Source organism: Saccopteryx leptura, chromosome 1, assembly GCF_036850995.1.
Source record: "Saccopteryx leptura isolate mSacLep1 chromosome 1, mSacLep1_pri_phased_curated, whole genome shotgun sequence".
Classification (NCBI taxonomy): Eukaryota; Metazoa; Chordata; class Mammalia; order Chiroptera; family Emballonuridae; genus Saccopteryx; species Saccopteryx leptura.
The window spans coordinates 180,485,538-180,503,020 of record NC_089503.1 but is presented as its reverse complement, the minus strand read 5'-3'; the positions used below and the strand labels follow the sequence as shown (position 1 = coordinate 180,503,020).

Here is a 17,483-nt window from a genome sequence, read left to right as displayed (position 1 = left end):
CCCTCCGGGGCGTCGCTCTGTTGCGACCAGAGCCACTCCAGCGCCTGGGGCAGAGGCCAAGGAGCCATCCCCAGCACCCGGGCCATCTTTGCTCCAGTGGAGCCTCGCTGCTGGAGGGGAAGAGAGAGACAGAGAGGAAGGAGAGGGGGAGGGGTGGAGAAGCAGATGGGCGCTTCTCCTGTGTGCCCTGGCCGGAATCAAACTCAGGACTTCTGCACGCCAGGCCGACGCTCTACCACTGAGCCAACCGGCCAGGGCTATTCAGTTTTTTTTTATACATTTTAAAATAAAATTTAAATTTAGTGTGCTAACAGTATAAGATAGTGAAAACATTTATAATCAAGAGCAGACATAAAGCAAAGACAAAAGTTAACTTTTAAAAAGATTTTAGTGATAGTTTTCACAATGAATCAAGAAGTAGAACCTGATTTTTCATGGGTTTTCAGCACTTGTGTGATTTACTTATTTAGTAGCATTTTTATTTTTGTGTTTAAGAGCTCATCAAAGGAAACAAAACAGCTAATTTTGAAATGAAGCACAGTCAGAAGTTTTTTAGTTCATATGTGTAAATTACCACTTTTAAGTAATATAATTCCCCTAAAATCAAAATCTGTGTTTCTCAATAAACAAACTATGGTGGCATTATTTTATATGGTGAACTTCATGATTTTGAGTGTTTGTGCTTAATAATGTGAGAATTGTGTTACTGTACAATCAGATAAAATGCAATTTAAAGTTCTTTTGTATTGTTTTATATTGGTTTGCTTGGTTTTGTATATCTGCCATTACTCCCCTCAAATGTCTTGCCTAGTTTATGATTAGAAAAATGTTAAAAAGCATTCTTGGTCTTTCCATAAAACAACCTTCTGGTTCCTAACTGTATATGTAATCATTACTAATATACTAATATCCCTTCATTTAAATTTAGCCAGGAGGTAGCCACATAAAAATGCAACATGCTTTCACAATTTTTTTATGCTAGTCCCTCATTTGTTTTCCTCTTTTATATGGTTTAAATGAATGTTTGGAATTATTACAGTAGATTAAGAATTTGAAGCTGTAGTGTGAAAGGCACAGAGGTCCTGCTTTTAAGATGGAGGTGGAAGACTTCCCTTCCTCACTCTGAGGAAGGTCCTTGGTTAGCTATGGAGATAGGGTCAGCCGATTTGCTGACCCCACACTTACCTCATATCTTTTCTCTTATGCTTTTCAGATATATTCACTGCTTGTCCCTTCTAAGGGTATCTTCTGCTTTGGTTTAGCTATACCCCACTGCAAGAAATTGGAGAGGTTTAATGACATAAGAGTTATGGGTGGGGGGACACAAAAAACTGGAAGACTTCATTGCCCCACCAATCTGTATTATCCTATCCCTGCACAGTAAACGATATGAAAGTTTCCAGTGTGGTAAAAGTTGCCATATCCCAGTATTCTGGGAGTCACTGAATTTAATATAGAACTGAAACTGACTTGGGATGTCTCCTGGCAGTATGATTAGGTGTTCATTTACTCTATAGACATCTATAATTCAAGATGCACAGAATGGCTGAGAACTATATTGGTAACAAGGGGGAATAGCCGATGCCCCTTCTTTAATTTAAATTCAGCACATTGTGCAAGGCTATGAGGGATCAAGTAAACTAGTTTGTAGCTAAGGAAGGGTCAGAAAAACCAGAATAATGGGCAATCCAAGCTGGTATAAGTTTCATACACTTGAATGTAAGGAGATGCTTAGAAAGAAGGTGAGAACTTGCTAGAAATGTAGTGTCCCAGCCTCAATAACAGAACCATGTCTAGTCTTGCTGCAGTGTTATCAATGGACACAGTTTTATCAACACCTATGTACATGACTCACCTGTTCACCTCGTTCCAAGCCACCTTTGGTTGGGTGAGCATAAAGAAATATAAAAACAAACTTGTACAGTGATAGGAATACATCATTTCTTTTCTATGGACATTTTATATGCTGGCTACCCCTTTGTATTTCAACATTTTGGTGTTTCAGGCTCTAGACTCAATTTGTGGAACAGTATGATAGAGTCAGAAGAAGAGAATGTGGAGCTACGAGCCAGATCACTAATTCTTACTGTTGCTTTGCTGATAATCATCTGTTACCTTAAGCAAGTTAATAAACTGGTCTTGGAATCTTGGTCTTCATTTATAAAATAAAGTTTGGACTATATTTGGGAATTAGTGGCTTTAAGAACCAAACAGATGATAGAATGTTTGATGGAGTCAGTGGAAGACATGAGGGAATGGTGAGGCCTGTGGCAGAACTGGGCAGATTATACTTTTTCTATAAACAATCCAATTTATCTCTTGCTTCCTCCGTCTTACCTTTCTTCTCTTCCTTTTTTCTTCCCACACTGTGCTGGCCAAAGAAAACACACATGTGAACCTGGTCCTGCCCCAGGCATTGTTCTCAAACCCCTGGATCCTCTAATGTTCCTTCCATCAACATTGGATTGGACCATGTGAATGATAATGGCTATGTTTTTATCTAGCAAAAATAAGTCTAGGCGTGGAACTAGCTCACAAAAAGTAAGACATTGAAATGGAAATAAAACATATAATTTGGGGGTGAACCTTTTCTTTGTAAATTGACCTAATTTGAGAAAACCAAAGATAATTTCATTGTTCTGTGCTTTAATTGTTTGTCATTGGCATAGCTTTCCAGATCCTTCAAAGTGTGTTTGTTTTTCCTTCCAGGGAAGGGCTCACATCTGCAGAATGCCTGTGTTCATCTTACTAGCCAATAATTTGGTCACTGAATTTTTAGCCAGCAGTGATATCATCTGGACCTTTGGCACACTTACAAAAACATGTAATTTAAGCAAAAGTTCTTTTTCTCAATTTTACCCATCAAACTTGTATTTCTTCTTTTTTTTCTTACTTTATTTTCCTCCCGCCTCTTCTTACTGCTACTCCTTTTCCAGTTTTTTTTTACTCTCCTTGAATGTTTTCTGAATATTTTTATACTCTTTACCATATACAGCATATATATGCATGCACACACATATTCTCCACAGTGAATGTTTGCTTATTCATTTGTTTTACTATCAGCCTCATTGAGACCCAAGACAAGCAAAAATATAATAAAGCCTCTGGGAGCCTTCGTTATGAAATGAGAAAATTATTTTGGCATTTCAGGGCAGACTGAAACATCGCTGTTTCAGTTTCTAAAAATTGAAGAAATGGAATGGTTTGTCCACTAATTAAGGATTGGTCATGCAAATAAAACTTGTGAACATCTGAGTTCAGTATTTGCTGCTGAAATTTAAATTATACCTATACATTTTTTGCTTTATATACTCATATGGCTTTTCTTAGTAGTTTTAACTGTTCTGACCATTTCTTTCACTAGAATAAGAGAAAGCCAGTAGAATTCCAGGTTTTTTCTCCTGCAACTGATGGCATAAAATAGACAAAAGACAGGACTTAAGCATCTAAAAAAGTAACTAGTCATCCCTAGCATCATGTCAAATCAAACATGGTTCAGTCTTCTGAAATCATAAAAACATTTTTCACATGTTCTTGGACAGAAAAAAAGAGATTAAGTTGGTTTCAAGCTAATGAGATCCTAAGAATAATTATATTCTATCTTGGGATGTTTAAAAGACATGATCTGAGCACTTGGGTAGGTTTTTTACCTTTTCAGTTAGTGATACTACTTTCAGGGTCAAAAGGTAGAGAAAGTAGTTTGAAATGCACGTGCGCATTTACCAAAGCAACCTCAATGATCAGTGAGCTCAATCAAAGCCCACTGGAATATTTAAAGGAGTGATCACATAAGGTAGCTCTGAAAAGTCACCTTAAAGTACAATAATTGCTTCATGAGTTAGGGCTCAAATGAAATAAAGCTAAATATGAATTCCAAGTTCTTGATTACACTGGGTAGATATACCACCTCATCTGGACCCAAAGTGCCCCAACACCACTGCTGTACCAGGGTACACTGCCCTGCCCCATTTTCAAGAGATGCCTGTTCTCTCCATGTAGTCATGTGGTGGGCTTGACAGATGAACACTAGCTATCTCGTTTGATTGATCTAAACCAGTAGTTGTCAACCAGGGTGATTTTTCTGCCCAGAGGACATTCAGTAACATCTAGAGATATTTTTGTTTGTCAAACTTGGGAGGGGGAGAGTGCTACTGGCATCTAGTAGGTAAGGGCCAGGGATGATGCTAAGCTGTATGACACAGCCCCTTATAACCAAGAATGATCAGGGCCGCTTGTCAATAGTGCTGGGCTTGACAAACCACAAGCCGGCAGTAGCAGGGCTTTGCTTCCAGCTCTGCCGGAATCATACTTGAGAGTAGTTCCAATTAAGGATACAGATTGCACTGGCTGGTGATTTTTGCCTGTGTTCTGCCAGTCTGGCTAGGATTACATCTTTATCAATGAAAAGTGACAGGTGCATAAATCCTCCCAGTTGGTGCCAAAAGAATACCAGGTGTATCCCTCATCCTGCATCTAGCCAATTTCCTTGATTTGCCAACATCCATACATCATTAATGATCTTCCAGACATTGCTTTCTTAAGATGTTTGCATTCTTGCTCAGATTTGCTTTCACCCCTGGCGCCAACCTCTTTAGCCCATTTGTCAGCTATTAAGAGTCTTATGATTGTATGATACTATTTTCTTGGAGATTTTTTTACTTTCTATATATTACTTTGAATCTCTCTCGCTATTCTCATTGCCATTTACAAAGCTGGCTTTGTCTGATTTGGGATTATGCTGTTTTATCTTGGTCGCCCTGCCTGTAAGTCCCTTAGTAAACAGTGACAGCAATCTTCTGAACTAGGCTGAGGCCCAGTCAAGGGTGGACAAACACAGGTCTCTCTTATCTCGCTGCGGTCTCATTTTTCTGCTTGTCTGCCCCAGTCTGAGCTTGCTTTGAGAACTGTGGGGCATCTCGTGTCTCAGTGTAGGGAGGTCTGGGTGAGGCATGTTTTCTCAGAGACAGCTGGGCACTTCTCAGGGTGTGGTCCCCCTCCCTGTCACCAGGATAAATCCCCTCCACACCACCCCATACAGATGGAGAATACAGAAATTAATAATTCACAGTATGTGTAAAAGTGCTGATCCTTTCTCGACTGGGGTGTATTTGCGTTTTGTTCAAAAATATCTTGATGAGAAGAGGCCCGATGGTGAGTTTGGAGTTAGAAGTAGGGAAATGATTACAACAATGAGCAAGACTGACTTAAACTGTCAGCGGTCAGCAGCCAAATAACCTGCTCAGCGCTCATCGTCCTGGTTGATGTTTGGATAGCAGACAAGCAGGATTATTATTTATTTCCACTTATGTTCATGTGATTTTGTGAGACGCAGAGGCACTATTTTTGTTTGTGTTCATGATTAAGTTGGTACTCAGCCTGTGTTTGGTGCCAGGGGGAAGAAATCGGTTTGCTTTCCTGTCTTTTAGGGAGCAAAGGGGAAATTGAGTTTGCTTTCTTGGTCATCGGCAGATAAAGCTGTGCCCATCCGTGGTGGGACAGGAAATAACTGGAACCTCCTGTGTAATCTGGTTTCCTTAGGTGTAAAGAGCAGATATTGCACCTGGGCGGGGGCAGGGGTGGGAGGAGGGTTAGTGTTCTGAATAGGATTATGAGACCTTTGGTTGCTGTGGCTCTAGTTGAAGAGCAATGGAGTTTCATTTGTCTAGACTCATTGGGATTAGTATTCCTCGGGATTAACTTTTAGTTGTCTGTTAAGTGTGTAACGCATGCTATGAATTATGGTATTGAAATATCACTGAACCTTTATCGATAACTCAGCATTTCACACAGTACTATATCCAGTGTGCAATTTAACACGTCATCTTTGAATGCTATACATTCCAAAAGGTTAAACAAACATTAGAAACATTGGAAAGGGATTAAATGGGCTCAGCAAACTGCCATTGTAATCATCTGACGGAATAACTCACTAAAGGGATTTTCAACAATGCCAATTTTTTTGTTCAGATTTCCTTTAGTTTTCCTGACATGGCTTATGAGCTGTTAGTCAGGTTAGGTATAAATAAATAATTATCCTTTGTCTTAGAGGTGAAGTCATTTGATACCTCCACAGAGCACAGAGCACACTTTTAATGTTAGTCAAACCTTCTGTTTCCTGTCTAATGGATGCAGAAGGGATAAGTGCTTTATTCATAGTTGTAAGTGCATAAGTCTAAAGCTCTACGAACTAAATTGCTTATCATGTAACACTTTGATTTTTCCTTTTCCGTTAACAAGTCTCTTTAGAGTATACTCAGTTATTGGAAGACTATTGCTGCTTCTTATTTTTCTAAAATCAAGAATGCATCTTTGGACTTTCCTTAAACTCATGATGAGTAACAGGAGGTCAGACTTGCTTAATAATCAGCAGCAAATTCCTGTTCAAGAAAATACTGTTTGGCAATAGGGCTGGTGTGGAGAAAAATGCAGTGATAAGTTCACTGGGACTCCTGTGTAGATGAGTAAGAGCATTTCATTCTATTAGTGTTGAACCCTGACCTAGAAGATCTGTTTTCTTTAGTTTAATCCAGATAGAAAATGAGTTTCTCTAAGTGAAGAAACCTGTATCAGATATTTTGTCATATAGGATGTAGTTTCTTCTATTAAATTATGGTTATTTTTTTCTGTTTCATACTTGGAATTAATGAGCTTGGGCAAAATGGGATATGGTTTTCATGGTCTTGTAGGATATATATTTATAAGTATATTTCTAGTGATAATTGGAGATTAAAATGTAGGTGTTTTGTAGCTTTCTTAGGGTTCCCAATAGATAATAAGGAATAGGAGCTTTTTCTCCTGAGGATAGAGGAAGAAATAGGTTTACATTGTCAAAGAACAGCTTAGATCAGAAGAGTAAGAGGTTCACTGCCACTATTGTTATGAATTGCTTTTACTTAGGGAAAGTACTGTTTCTGAAGAATTTAAGAATTGTTTAAATGGAACCTATTTGCAATAGTCAGATAATAGTTGCACATGAACTTGCATGAGAATTCATCTTTTTCTAACACAAATTTCTATTATATGTATGTAAAATGTTTGGTAAATTAATAAATTAAAAGATAACTTTCAAATACAGATGACAAAATTTGAAAATGGTGACTGAATGGGTCCCAGCTCTGATGTGGAAGGAACATTTTTTTGTTATATTTACAGTTTTCTGGATTGGAACCAGTGAATTTAATCATGAGATTAGAAGAAACAATGAGAAATTTAAACCTAAACCAGGACCTGGACCTTAATTAATGAAATTACCAATTGATCACCTGCTTCTCCAGTGGCTACAAATACCCATTAAAGTAGGGTAGAATTAGTAGTTATGTCGTCACTAGTGTGGTTAGTATAGTTTTGTTATTAACATAAGACTTGGATCCTTTACTGAAAGTGTCTTTGGGTTAGTATTTGCCTGATAACTATTTCAGTTACCCATTGCCGTATAACACTCCACACCAGAGCTTGGCTGAGAGCAACAAATATAGATAAAAACATTTCAATCTCTCTCCCAGGTCTGTGGGTTGACTGGACTCAGCTGGGCAGTTCTTTGGGTTTCTTTCATGCCATTGCAATTATTATTATTTTATTGATTGATTTTAGAGAGAGAGAAAAAAACATTGATTTGTTGTTCCACTTATTTATGCATTCATTGATTGATTCTTGTATGTGCCCTGACCGGGGATCGAACCCGCAACCTTGGCATATCAGGATGATGCTCTAACCAACTGAGCTCTCAGCCAGAGTCTCATGACATTACATTTAGACGACCTCTGGTTCTGGAGCCACCTGGAGGCTCCCCTGGGCTATTAGCAGGGCTGGGCTTCTCTGTGTGGCCTCTCCTTGCCACGTGGCTTCTTCACAGGGTGGTCAGGCTTCCTACTTGTGGCTTAGGACCCACAAAAGGGAGGAAGCGGAACCTACCAGACATTTTAAAATGAAACCTGGTCTGGCCTGGTGTAACCTCCACTGCATTGTATGGCTTAATGCCTTATAGACCTGCTCAGTTTCAGTGTGGGAAAGGAGGAGGGAATGAGGCTCAGTTTCATTTTTAGAGATGAACTGGAGGAATGTGCCTTCAAATACTCTATTTTAGACTTTAGGTTAAATATGTGCTGGTGAGTTTCAGCCTCAGTTCTGGGGTTAGTCAATTGCACTAATCAGGACATCCTATATGAAATACAGCCAGCCCGCAGTACGAATGAAGGGCTGAACTACAGAGGTTGCCACGAGAAGCATTTTAGTCATTCAAATCTTGATTAAAAAATAAGCCAGCCATTTGTCTCTTAGTGGAAGAGGGATGTTGGGCCCACAGGGACAAGGGGGGGTCCTTGGATAGATGCTTGGGGTGGTGGAGTCCCTCTTGTCACTTCTGCCCACCCACCCCAGTGTCTCCAGGTGGAGGAGAGGAGTCTTAGGCGCTTTGCCTCATTGGTTATTATTTGGGGGTGCGGGTAGGGTAGGGGCTCTCCCATTCAATATTCCTGGCTGATAGCACTATATATAGTGAAGATCAACCACTGAAGTGTTAGCGATCATCAAGTCTAATCTAACCCATAAACTTCAACTTCTCTCACGTCCTCTAGCACATTCCTCAGCAAGCTAGGAATAGAACCCTGCCCTTTTCCATAAAGTCTCCGAAGTAGTGCTTCCCCTTCGGAAACTGCCTTCTTGAGTATGTATGTGTGTGGTCGCCAGAGTTCACCAGTCTCACTTTCACTGTGTCATTGCAGAGCGTGCAAATCAAAGCATTCACCAGCTGCAGTGTGCCTTGAGGGAAGGCAATGCCAGTGTTGGAGGAGATGCACTGGACCCTTCTCTAGGAACCAGTGCAGGGAGTGAGAACACAGGGGCTGCCTGGCACGAGCTACAGCACAGCCATGCAGGTGAGTTGAGCATAGCCCCAACCTGGGTGACCCCAGTGAATTATTTCAACTCTACAGTGTGTCCATAAAGTCATGGTGCACTTTTGACTGGTCACAGGAAAGCAACAAAAGACGATAGAAATGTGAAATCTGCACCAAATAAAAGGAAAACTCTCCCATTTTCATATATATTCAGTGCATTTCGATGTGGGCTCATGCACAGATTTTTTAGGGCTCCTTAGGTAGCTGTCCCGTATAGCCTCTACAGACTCATCACTGACTGATGGCTTACCAGGACGGGGTTTCTCCACCAAACTGCTGGTTTCCTTCAACTGCTTATCCCACCAACTAATGTTATTCCTATGTGGTGGTGCTTCGTTATAAACGCGCTGATATTTATGTTGCACTTTGGTCACTGATTAGAATTTAGAGAGCCACAGAACACACTGAACTTTCCTCTGTACTGTCCACATCTCGACTGGCATGGCCGTGGGCTGCTCTGCTGTATACACTGTGTTACGTCATCATCTGTGCATGTGCACATGCTGCCACATCATCCTACAGAAACTGGGAGGGTTTTCCTTTTATTTGGTGCAGATTTCACATTTCTATTGTCTTTTGTTGCTTTCCTGTGACCAGTCAAAAGTGCACCATGACTTTACTGACATACTGTATGCAATAATCACTCCATCCCATCCAGTACTCTCCTGCTAGGATTTTCTTCCTGAAATACAAATCAACTAATACAATTTCTTTGCTTATTTTTTTCTTTGACTTTCCTAGTGGCTAAATAGGCCAAAGTCCAAAATTCTTAGTATATCATAGCAATATTTCCATAAGATGGCTCCAAGCTACTTTTCCAGCCTCATTTTTTATCATCCTTTCAACCATCCACTTTGTGAGCCGTGTTCTAGTCAGACCAACCCACTGGCCTCCTGTGCTTTGCATGTGCTATGCCTTTTCCTGGAATTTTTCTCACCCTTTTCTGCTTAGTGGTCTCTTGTTCATCCTTCACAGTTTTATCTCTTCTATGCAAACAGGCACAATTAGGTGCTTCCTCTTTTTTGTGGCACCATGTATGGCTCTGGGTCTACACGCAAACTCATACTGTTTTATATCCATCAGTGTATCACTCTTGTGTAGCTCTTTAAGTGGAAGGGATTTTCTGATCTTTCCTTTGCATCCCCATTTCTTTCTCTTTTTTTTGTGACAGAAAGAGAAAGGGACAGATAGGGACAGACAGGAAGAGAGAGAGATGAGAAGCATCAATTCTTCGTTGTGGCACCTTAGTTGTTCATTGATTGCTTTCTCATATGTGCCTTGACCCGGGGGGCTACAGCAGACTGAGTGACCCCTTGCTCATGCCAGCAACCTTGGGCTCAAGCTGGTGAACCTTGCTGAAACCAGATGAGCCCGTGATCAAGCTGGCGACCTTGGGTTTTCGAACCTGGGTCTTCTGCGTCCCAGTCTGATGCTCTATCCACTACACCATTACCTGGTCAGGCAAGTTGCATCTTTTTTAATTGCATCCCCAGTTCTTGACGCATAATATATATTTAAACAATATTTGTTAGATGGATGGAAGATTGGATGGGGATGATAAACCATGGATCTCAAATAAGGTTAATAGACCCATTGTTTCTGCCCTTTAGTTAATCAACTCAAAGCTTTGTTGTACCAACAAGCAACTAAGGAAAGTGAGGTAACTCCATCAAGAAGACGAAAAATGTCCCCTTTGGTAAGTATCAACATTTGCGACAGAACAAAAGCATTATTTCTCTAACTATGCTTTAACTTTGCAGTGTCATTTCAGATGTAGATAAAATCTGAGCAGGGTGTTGTAATAGAATAAAGCATTAAAAGAAATGGTCTTTCCTCTGATTATTTTAGATGCAGAAGACAGACTTCTACAGCAGAGAGAATGAATCCTGATTCTTTAATTTATTATTCACTTGAAAATGTGAGTGAGGAAATAGTTTGGGGAATTTACTTTGCAACTATTAGCAAATATAAAAACGAAACAATATATGGAAAGATCAGCCATTTCCCTTTTAGAGGGTTATATCTGTATTTGATCATTTTTAGATTTTACTTAATTATAATTCCAGCCATCCTTTGTTAAACTCTTTTATTATAAATGTCAAAACCGAAGTATATAATCTAATTCTACATTTAAAAATACATGGTTCGAAAATTGTGTGATAAAGAAGTTATACCCGGCCCTGGCCGGTTGGCTCAGCGGTAGAGCGTCGGCCTGGCGTGCGGGGGACCCAGGTTCGATTCCCGGCCAGGGCACATAGGAGAAGTGCCCATTTGCTTCTCCACCCCCCCTCCTTCCTCTCTGTCTCTCTCTTCGCCTCCCGCAGCCAAGGCTCCATTGGAGCAAAGATGGCCCGGGCGCTGGGGATGGCTCCTTGGCCTCTGCCCCAGGCGCTAGAGTGGCTCTGGTCGCAGCATAGCGACGCCCCGGAGGGGCAAAGCATCGCCCCCTGGTGGGCAGAGCGTCGCCCCTGGTGGGCGTGCCGGGTAGATCCCAGTCGGGCGCATGAGGGAGTCTGTCTGTCTCTCCCCGTTTCCAGCTTCAGAAAAATACAAAAAAAAAAAAAGAAGTTATACCCTATTTCTTCTGAAGTTGGTTTTTTACTGCCATTGCTTTGACAGAGTACAGTGGTACCTTGAGATACAAACAGACCAACATACGAATTTTTTTTAAGATACGAGCTGCAACTCAGTCCATATTTTTGTTCGAGATCCGAGTGAAATTTCGAGATACAAGTGGTGATTTGGGAAGCTGCCGCTAGTTGGCACGTTGGAGCACGGGTCCAGTATCGGCAGTTTGATATATGAGTTAACTGATTTACGAGCTAGGTTACAGAACGAATTAAATTTCTATCTCCAAGGTACCACTGTATGTGATTCCTGACTGAAGCAATGTGACAGGCTAAAGGTTAAGACAGGTGTGAAGGACGGTGTGAGGGAAGGATCTGGTCAGGTTTGAATAGCTGACGTAAAAGCTAAGATAGAATGTTCCTCACTGACACCACTTGGCATCAAAGACTTGTCTAGAGAACTCCTTCTTCAGGGAATGGTTTTGTAGTTTTAGCTGGCACTCCTCTTCCATGGAAGTTTCTGGAAGAGAGCTACCCCTTTATTTCAGCTGATCACCCCAACCCAATTATACTACTCCGGCCTTTTCCCGTTTACCATGTGCTTTTTCGAACCACCTTCACTTTCCATCTTAAAAACATGTTCATATCCCTGAATCTTATCTATCTGTGGAATTTATAGATAGAGAAATGAATACTATTAACTACATGTGATCTAGTCTGTATTTGTGTGCCATCAGTGCTGAATCGTGCATGGAGATGATATTCATGGATTCTTTGCTAAATCCAACCATGCTTCATTTATTGTTGGTTTTTCCTTAGAAGTTATCAGAGTATGAGGAAACCGATATGCCTACTGTCCATAATCTTGTCCCTATCATTAATGATCAGTCCCAATACATTCATCATTTAGAGGCGGAAGTCAAGTTCTGCAAGGTAAGTTTCTCATTAAAATTTCAAACCTACCTAAGTTTATATTAATGATGCCTTGTATGAAACTTTGTCTTCATGTGGATAGCAATACATTGACAATCACCATGCTTATATGATTGGAAAGACTAATGTGTATCAGGTTTGGGAATGATGCCCTTGACCATACAATTGCTGATTGCTCCATTTCCCAGCAGTCCATAACTCAACTATGTCTAATGTTTTGACAATGTGATCTCATATTTCAGAATTTTTTTCTTTCCACTCCATTTACTTTAGCCCAACTGATGGCAGATGCTTTGGGAAAGTAATCCCAATCATTTTCCCACATTTGTCACAAAAAGAATTATAAAACAGGACCCAGTGGAATGTATTCTATGTACACAAGGCTGGTTCAGTTTTGAAAATCAGTCATTCTTTTTATACATTGTTGGATTCTAGTTACTAATATTTTGAGGAAGATTTTTTGAGATACACTGATCTGTAGTTTTCCATTCCTGTAATGTTTTCCCTTGGTTTGAAAGTTAGGTAATGCTGACATTTTAAAATGAGTTAGGAAGCATTTTGTCGGGTATTTTAGGGAGAATGTTGTAGAGCATTGGTATAATTTGTTCCTAAATGTTTGGTAGAATTCACCAATGAACCAATGGTAGGGCTGGTGCTTTCTGTTTTGAAAGATTATTAATTATTGATCCAATTTTTTAAAAATAAATATAGGCCTATGCAGATTGCTTATTTCTTCTTCTATGAGTTTTATTAGATTGTGTCTTTCAAGGAATTGGTCTATTTTGTCTGGGTCACCAAATGTGTGGGCATAGAGTTGTTCAAAATATTTCTTTGTCCATGGGATCTGTAGTGATAAACCCCTCTTTTGTTTCTGATATCAGTAATTTATATCTTCTGATTTTCTGGGGTTTTTTTTGTTTTGTTTTGTTTTTACTTACTTAGCCTGGTTAGAACTAGAGTCTTATTAATTTCACTGATCATTTCAAAGACCCAACTGTTGATCTCATTGCTTTTCTTTATTGATTTTACTGTTTTAATATCTTTTCTTCTTCAAATTTGCTTTTTTTTAGGTCCCTAAAACAGAAGCTTATTGATTTTGAATTTCTTTTTTTTTCTTAATTAATTAATTTTTATTGATTTTAGCAAGAGAGAAGAAGGGAAAGAGAGAGACAGGAACATCAATCTGTTACTGTACGTGCCCTGACCAGGGATCAAACCGGCAACCTCTACACTTCGGGTCAATGCTTGAACCAACTGAGCTATCTAGCCAGAGCAATCATTCTTTCTTTCTAATGTTTTTAACTGATGTTGCCAGGTCTCACAAATTTTGCTAAGTTGTATTAAAATTTTTATTTTGTTCAAAATATTTTAAGAATCTTCTTGGACTTCATCCTTGCCAGACCCATATATTAATTAAAAGTGTATTGTTGAATTGCCAAATATGCTGGGAATATTGTAGCTATTTTCCTGTTATTAATTTCTAATTTAATTTCATTGTAGTCTGGGAACATACTTTTTATGATTTCTGATCTTTTTAATTTGTTAAGATGTGTTTTTAGGCCCAGAATGTGGTATGTGTTGAATATTCTGTATTGGCTTGAGAAGAATATGTATTCTGTTGTTGTGGGTGAAGTATTCTATAAATGTCAATTATATCCATTTGATTAATAATGTGCTATTCAGTTCAACTATGTCCTTACTGATATTTTGCCCATCTGCCAGATTTGCTCAATCTGTCAATTCCTGATAAAGAGATGTTAAAATCTCCAACTGAAATAGTAGATTCATTTATTATTTCTCCTAACTTCTATCAGTTTTTGCCGCATGTAATTCAATACTCTATTTTAGGCATATACACATTAAGGATTATTATGTCTTCCTGAAGATTTGACCTCTTGAACTTTAAGTAATGCCCTCTTTTTATCCCTGGTATTTTTGTTTGCTATGAAATCTTCTTTGAAATTGATATAGCGATTTCAAATCTTCTTTGAAATATTCCATCTTTCTTTTGATTTGTGTTAGCCTGGTATGTTTTTCTCCATTCTTTTACTTTTTATCTATGCCTTTATATGTAAAGTAGTTTCTTGTAGACAACAGATACCTGGACCTTGTTTTTCACTCTAACAATCTATCTTTTTATTGGTGTATTCATACCATGGATATTTAAAGTGATTATTGATATACTTAGAGATCTATAATATCACATGATTATTATAGCTGTCTATTCTTTGTCCTTGTTCTGTATTTATTTATTTATTGCTTTTCATTCATTTTCTGCTATCTCTGGTTTGAAATGAGTATTTTACATGATGGCATCTTTTTTTCTTCTCTTAGCATCATCAGTTTGAACTTCCTTTTTTACTTCTATGAGCAATGTCCTTGAGTTTGCAATAGCATTTACCACTCATCTAAGTCTACTTTTAAATAACGCTTTACTTCTTCAGGGTTAGGGCCAATTCATTACAAGAGAGGATTCTCTATTCTTTCCTCCTATTACTTATAACACTGCTGTTATTCATTTCATGTGTACATAAGCTGTGGTTATCACATTCACTGTTACTATTATGATATTGAACAAGCTGCTATGTGTAATATATATTTATACTATATTATATGTAATATATGTATGTGTGTTACTATGATATTGAACAAGCTGCTATGTGTAATATATATTTGTACTATATTATATGTAATATATGTAGATCAGTTAATACTAAGAAAAATTAAGGATTTTACCCTTATATATTTCTTCTCTAACATTTTTTCTTTATATAAATCTGAGTTTATAACCTATATAATTTTCTTCCTCTCTGAAAAACTTCTTTTAATATTTCTTGTAAGACAGGTCTACTGGTGACACATTCCCTCAATTTTTGGATATTTGAGAAAATAATTATTTTTCTCAGTTTTTAAGGTTAATTTCACAAGATACAAAATTCAATGTTGGTGGATTTATTTTTTTTTCGGTACTTTAAATATTTGTTTCTGTTCTCTTTTTGCTTACATGGTTTCTTAAGAGTAGTCTGATGTAATTCTTATCCTTGCTTCTATGTAGATATGTTTTCCTCTGCCCCCTCATCCCCTCTTTCTTTAAAGATTTTCTCTTTGTCTCTGATTTTCTGCAGTTTGAATATGATATGCTTAGGTGTAGACTTTTTGGTATTTTCCTGCTTGGTGTTTTCTGAGCTTCCTGGATCTGTGATTTGGAAGTCTAATATTTATTTTGGAAAATTCTTTATCATTATTGCTTCAAATATTTCTTCTATTTTTTTTTCTTCAAATATTTTATTTATTGATTTTTTTAGAGAGAGAGGAGTGAGAGAGAGAGACAGAGAGAGAGAGAAGGGGGAGGAGCAGGAAGCTTTGACTCCCAAATGTGCCTTGACCGGGTAAGCCCAAGGTTTCGAACCAGCAACCTCAGTGTTTCAGGTTGACGCTTATCCCACTGTGCCACCACAGGTCAGGCCCAAATATTTCTTCTACTTCAGCTCTTTCTTCTCTTTCTGGAATTCCCATTACACATATGTTACACCTGTTGTAATTGTCCCACAATTCTTGGATGTTCTGTTCTTTTTCATTCTTTATCTTTGCATTTCAATATGGGAAGTTTTTATTGATAATTCTTCAAGCTCATTAATTCTTTCCTTCAGTGTGTTCAGTCTATTAATGAGACCTTCAAGGCATTTTTTTTTAAATGACATTGGTGTTTTTATTGTTGTTTGTGCAGCTTTTTTTTGTTTTTGTTTTTGTTTTGTTTTTTTTTATTCAGTTTTAGAGAGGAGAGAGAGGGAGAGAGAGACAGAGAGGGAGAGAGAGGAGAGAAAGACAGAGAGAGAAGGGAGGGAGGAGCAGGAAGCATCAACTCCCATATGTGCCTTGACCAGGCAAGCCCAGGGTTTCGAACTGGCGACCTCAGCATTTCCAGGTCGAGACTTTATCCACTGCGCCACCACAGGTCAGGCCCTTCAAGGCATTTTTTTACTTCTACTACTATGCTTTTGATTTCTAGCATTTCCTTTGATTCTTTCTTAGTGTTTCATTTCTCGGCTTATATTACCCATCTTTTCTTGCATGTAGTCCACTTTTTCACTAGACTCTTTAGCATACAAATGATAATTATTTGGAATGCTCAATCAGATAATTCCAACATCTCTGCCATATCAAAGTCTGATTCTGTGCTTGCTTAATCTCTTTAAACTGTGTTTGAAGTCTTTTAGTACACCTTATAATTTTTTGTTGAATGCTAGCTACATACTTGGTAAAAGGAACAGAGAGAAATAGACCTTTAGTGTGAGGTTTTATGTTTATTTGGCTAGGAGTTAGGCTGTATTTACTGTTTGCTGTTGCTGTAGGTGTCAGAGGCTAAAATTTCCTCTAGTGTCTTGGTTTTTGTCTCCCCTGTTGTCATTGGGCTTCCCTCAGGAATTCTTCTAAAATATATTGCAAGATGTGCAGTTATTTTAGTGTATTCCTCTGTTATTATATAGGGCCCCTTTTGATGTGGTGGAAAGATGTGAGAGCTTGGAAGCATTCTCTAGTCCCATGATTAGGTCTAAGTTTCTTAGTCAGCCTGTGCCCCTTGGCCATGATCTTTACAAATGTTTATCAATCTTCCCCTCCCTTTAAGTGAGACAAGAAGGCTGGAGGAAGTTGGAGATGGGTATCTTCCTTCCCCCAGGTCACTCAGGACCTGAAAAGAAACCCAGTTGTTTAGGCTCTGGTAAAGCAGTTTCTCCTGAGACAGGCTTGTTAAAAACAAGAGAATACTTTGGGCATATTTCAAAATGGCTTCTTTTCCTCTCTACTGGTGGAAGAATGAGGGGATTTTTCTCTGGTCTTTGCTGTGAGAACGTGGTGTCCTAGAGATAAAACTCACAAAAAATGTGGAATTCCTCCCTCTAGAGGTTTTTTTTGTTGTTGTTTTTTTACTTTCAAACTGGTCTACAATGATTATTTCATCAATTGCACATTACATTTTCTACCCCAGCACCCATTCCCCTGGAAATTTATGCTCTGGTAGGTTGTGATTCTCAGGAGAACCTGACTCTCTCTCCAACATTGGAGATAAAGGTTTTTTTCCTGTGACGTC

At 38.7% G+C, this 17,483-nt stretch overlaps 2 protein-coding genes across 10 annotated transcripts in view; one reads left to right on the top strand and one right to left on the bottom strand.

The window, feature by feature from the left end:
- Positions 1 to 17,483, top strand: part of SDCCAG8 (SHH signaling and ciliogenesis regulator SDCCAG8) — a 237,851-nt gene that overhangs the window by 2,791 nt on the left and 217,577 nt on the right. For 3 of the 6 annotated variants that reach the window (XR_010751137.1, XM_066382017.1, XM_066382002.1), the window contains exons 2-4: positions 8,721 to 8,873; positions 10,505 to 10,590; positions 12,281 to 12,394. The exons of 1 other annotated variant lie outside the window; for it this stretch is intronic. Coding sequence is in view for 4 of the 5 variants with exons in the window: in XM_066382017.1 (XP_066238114.1) it covers positions 8,721 to 8,873; positions 10,505 to 10,590; positions 12,281 to 12,394 (353 nt within the window). In the remaining variant the exon portion in view is untranslated. The remainder of the gene's footprint in view (positions 1 to 8,720; positions 8,874 to 10,504; positions 10,591 to 12,280; positions 12,395 to 17,483) is intronic. 2 more of the 6 variants (XM_066382006.1, XM_066382023.1) reach the window with 2 other exon arrangements.
- Positions 1 to 17,483, bottom strand: part of CEP170 (centrosomal protein 170) — a 182,641-nt gene that overhangs the window by 116,092 nt on the left and 49,066 nt on the right. The window contains exon 3 of one of the 4 annotated variants that reach the window (XM_066381891.1): positions 1,186 to 1,272. The exons of 2 other annotated variants lie outside the window; for them this stretch is intronic. The gene's annotated coding sequence lies outside the window, so the exon portion shown is untranslated. Of the gene's footprint in view, positions 1 to 1,185; positions 1,351 to 17,483 lie in introns of those variants that run through there. One more of the 4 variants, XM_066381896.1, reaches the window with a different exon arrangement.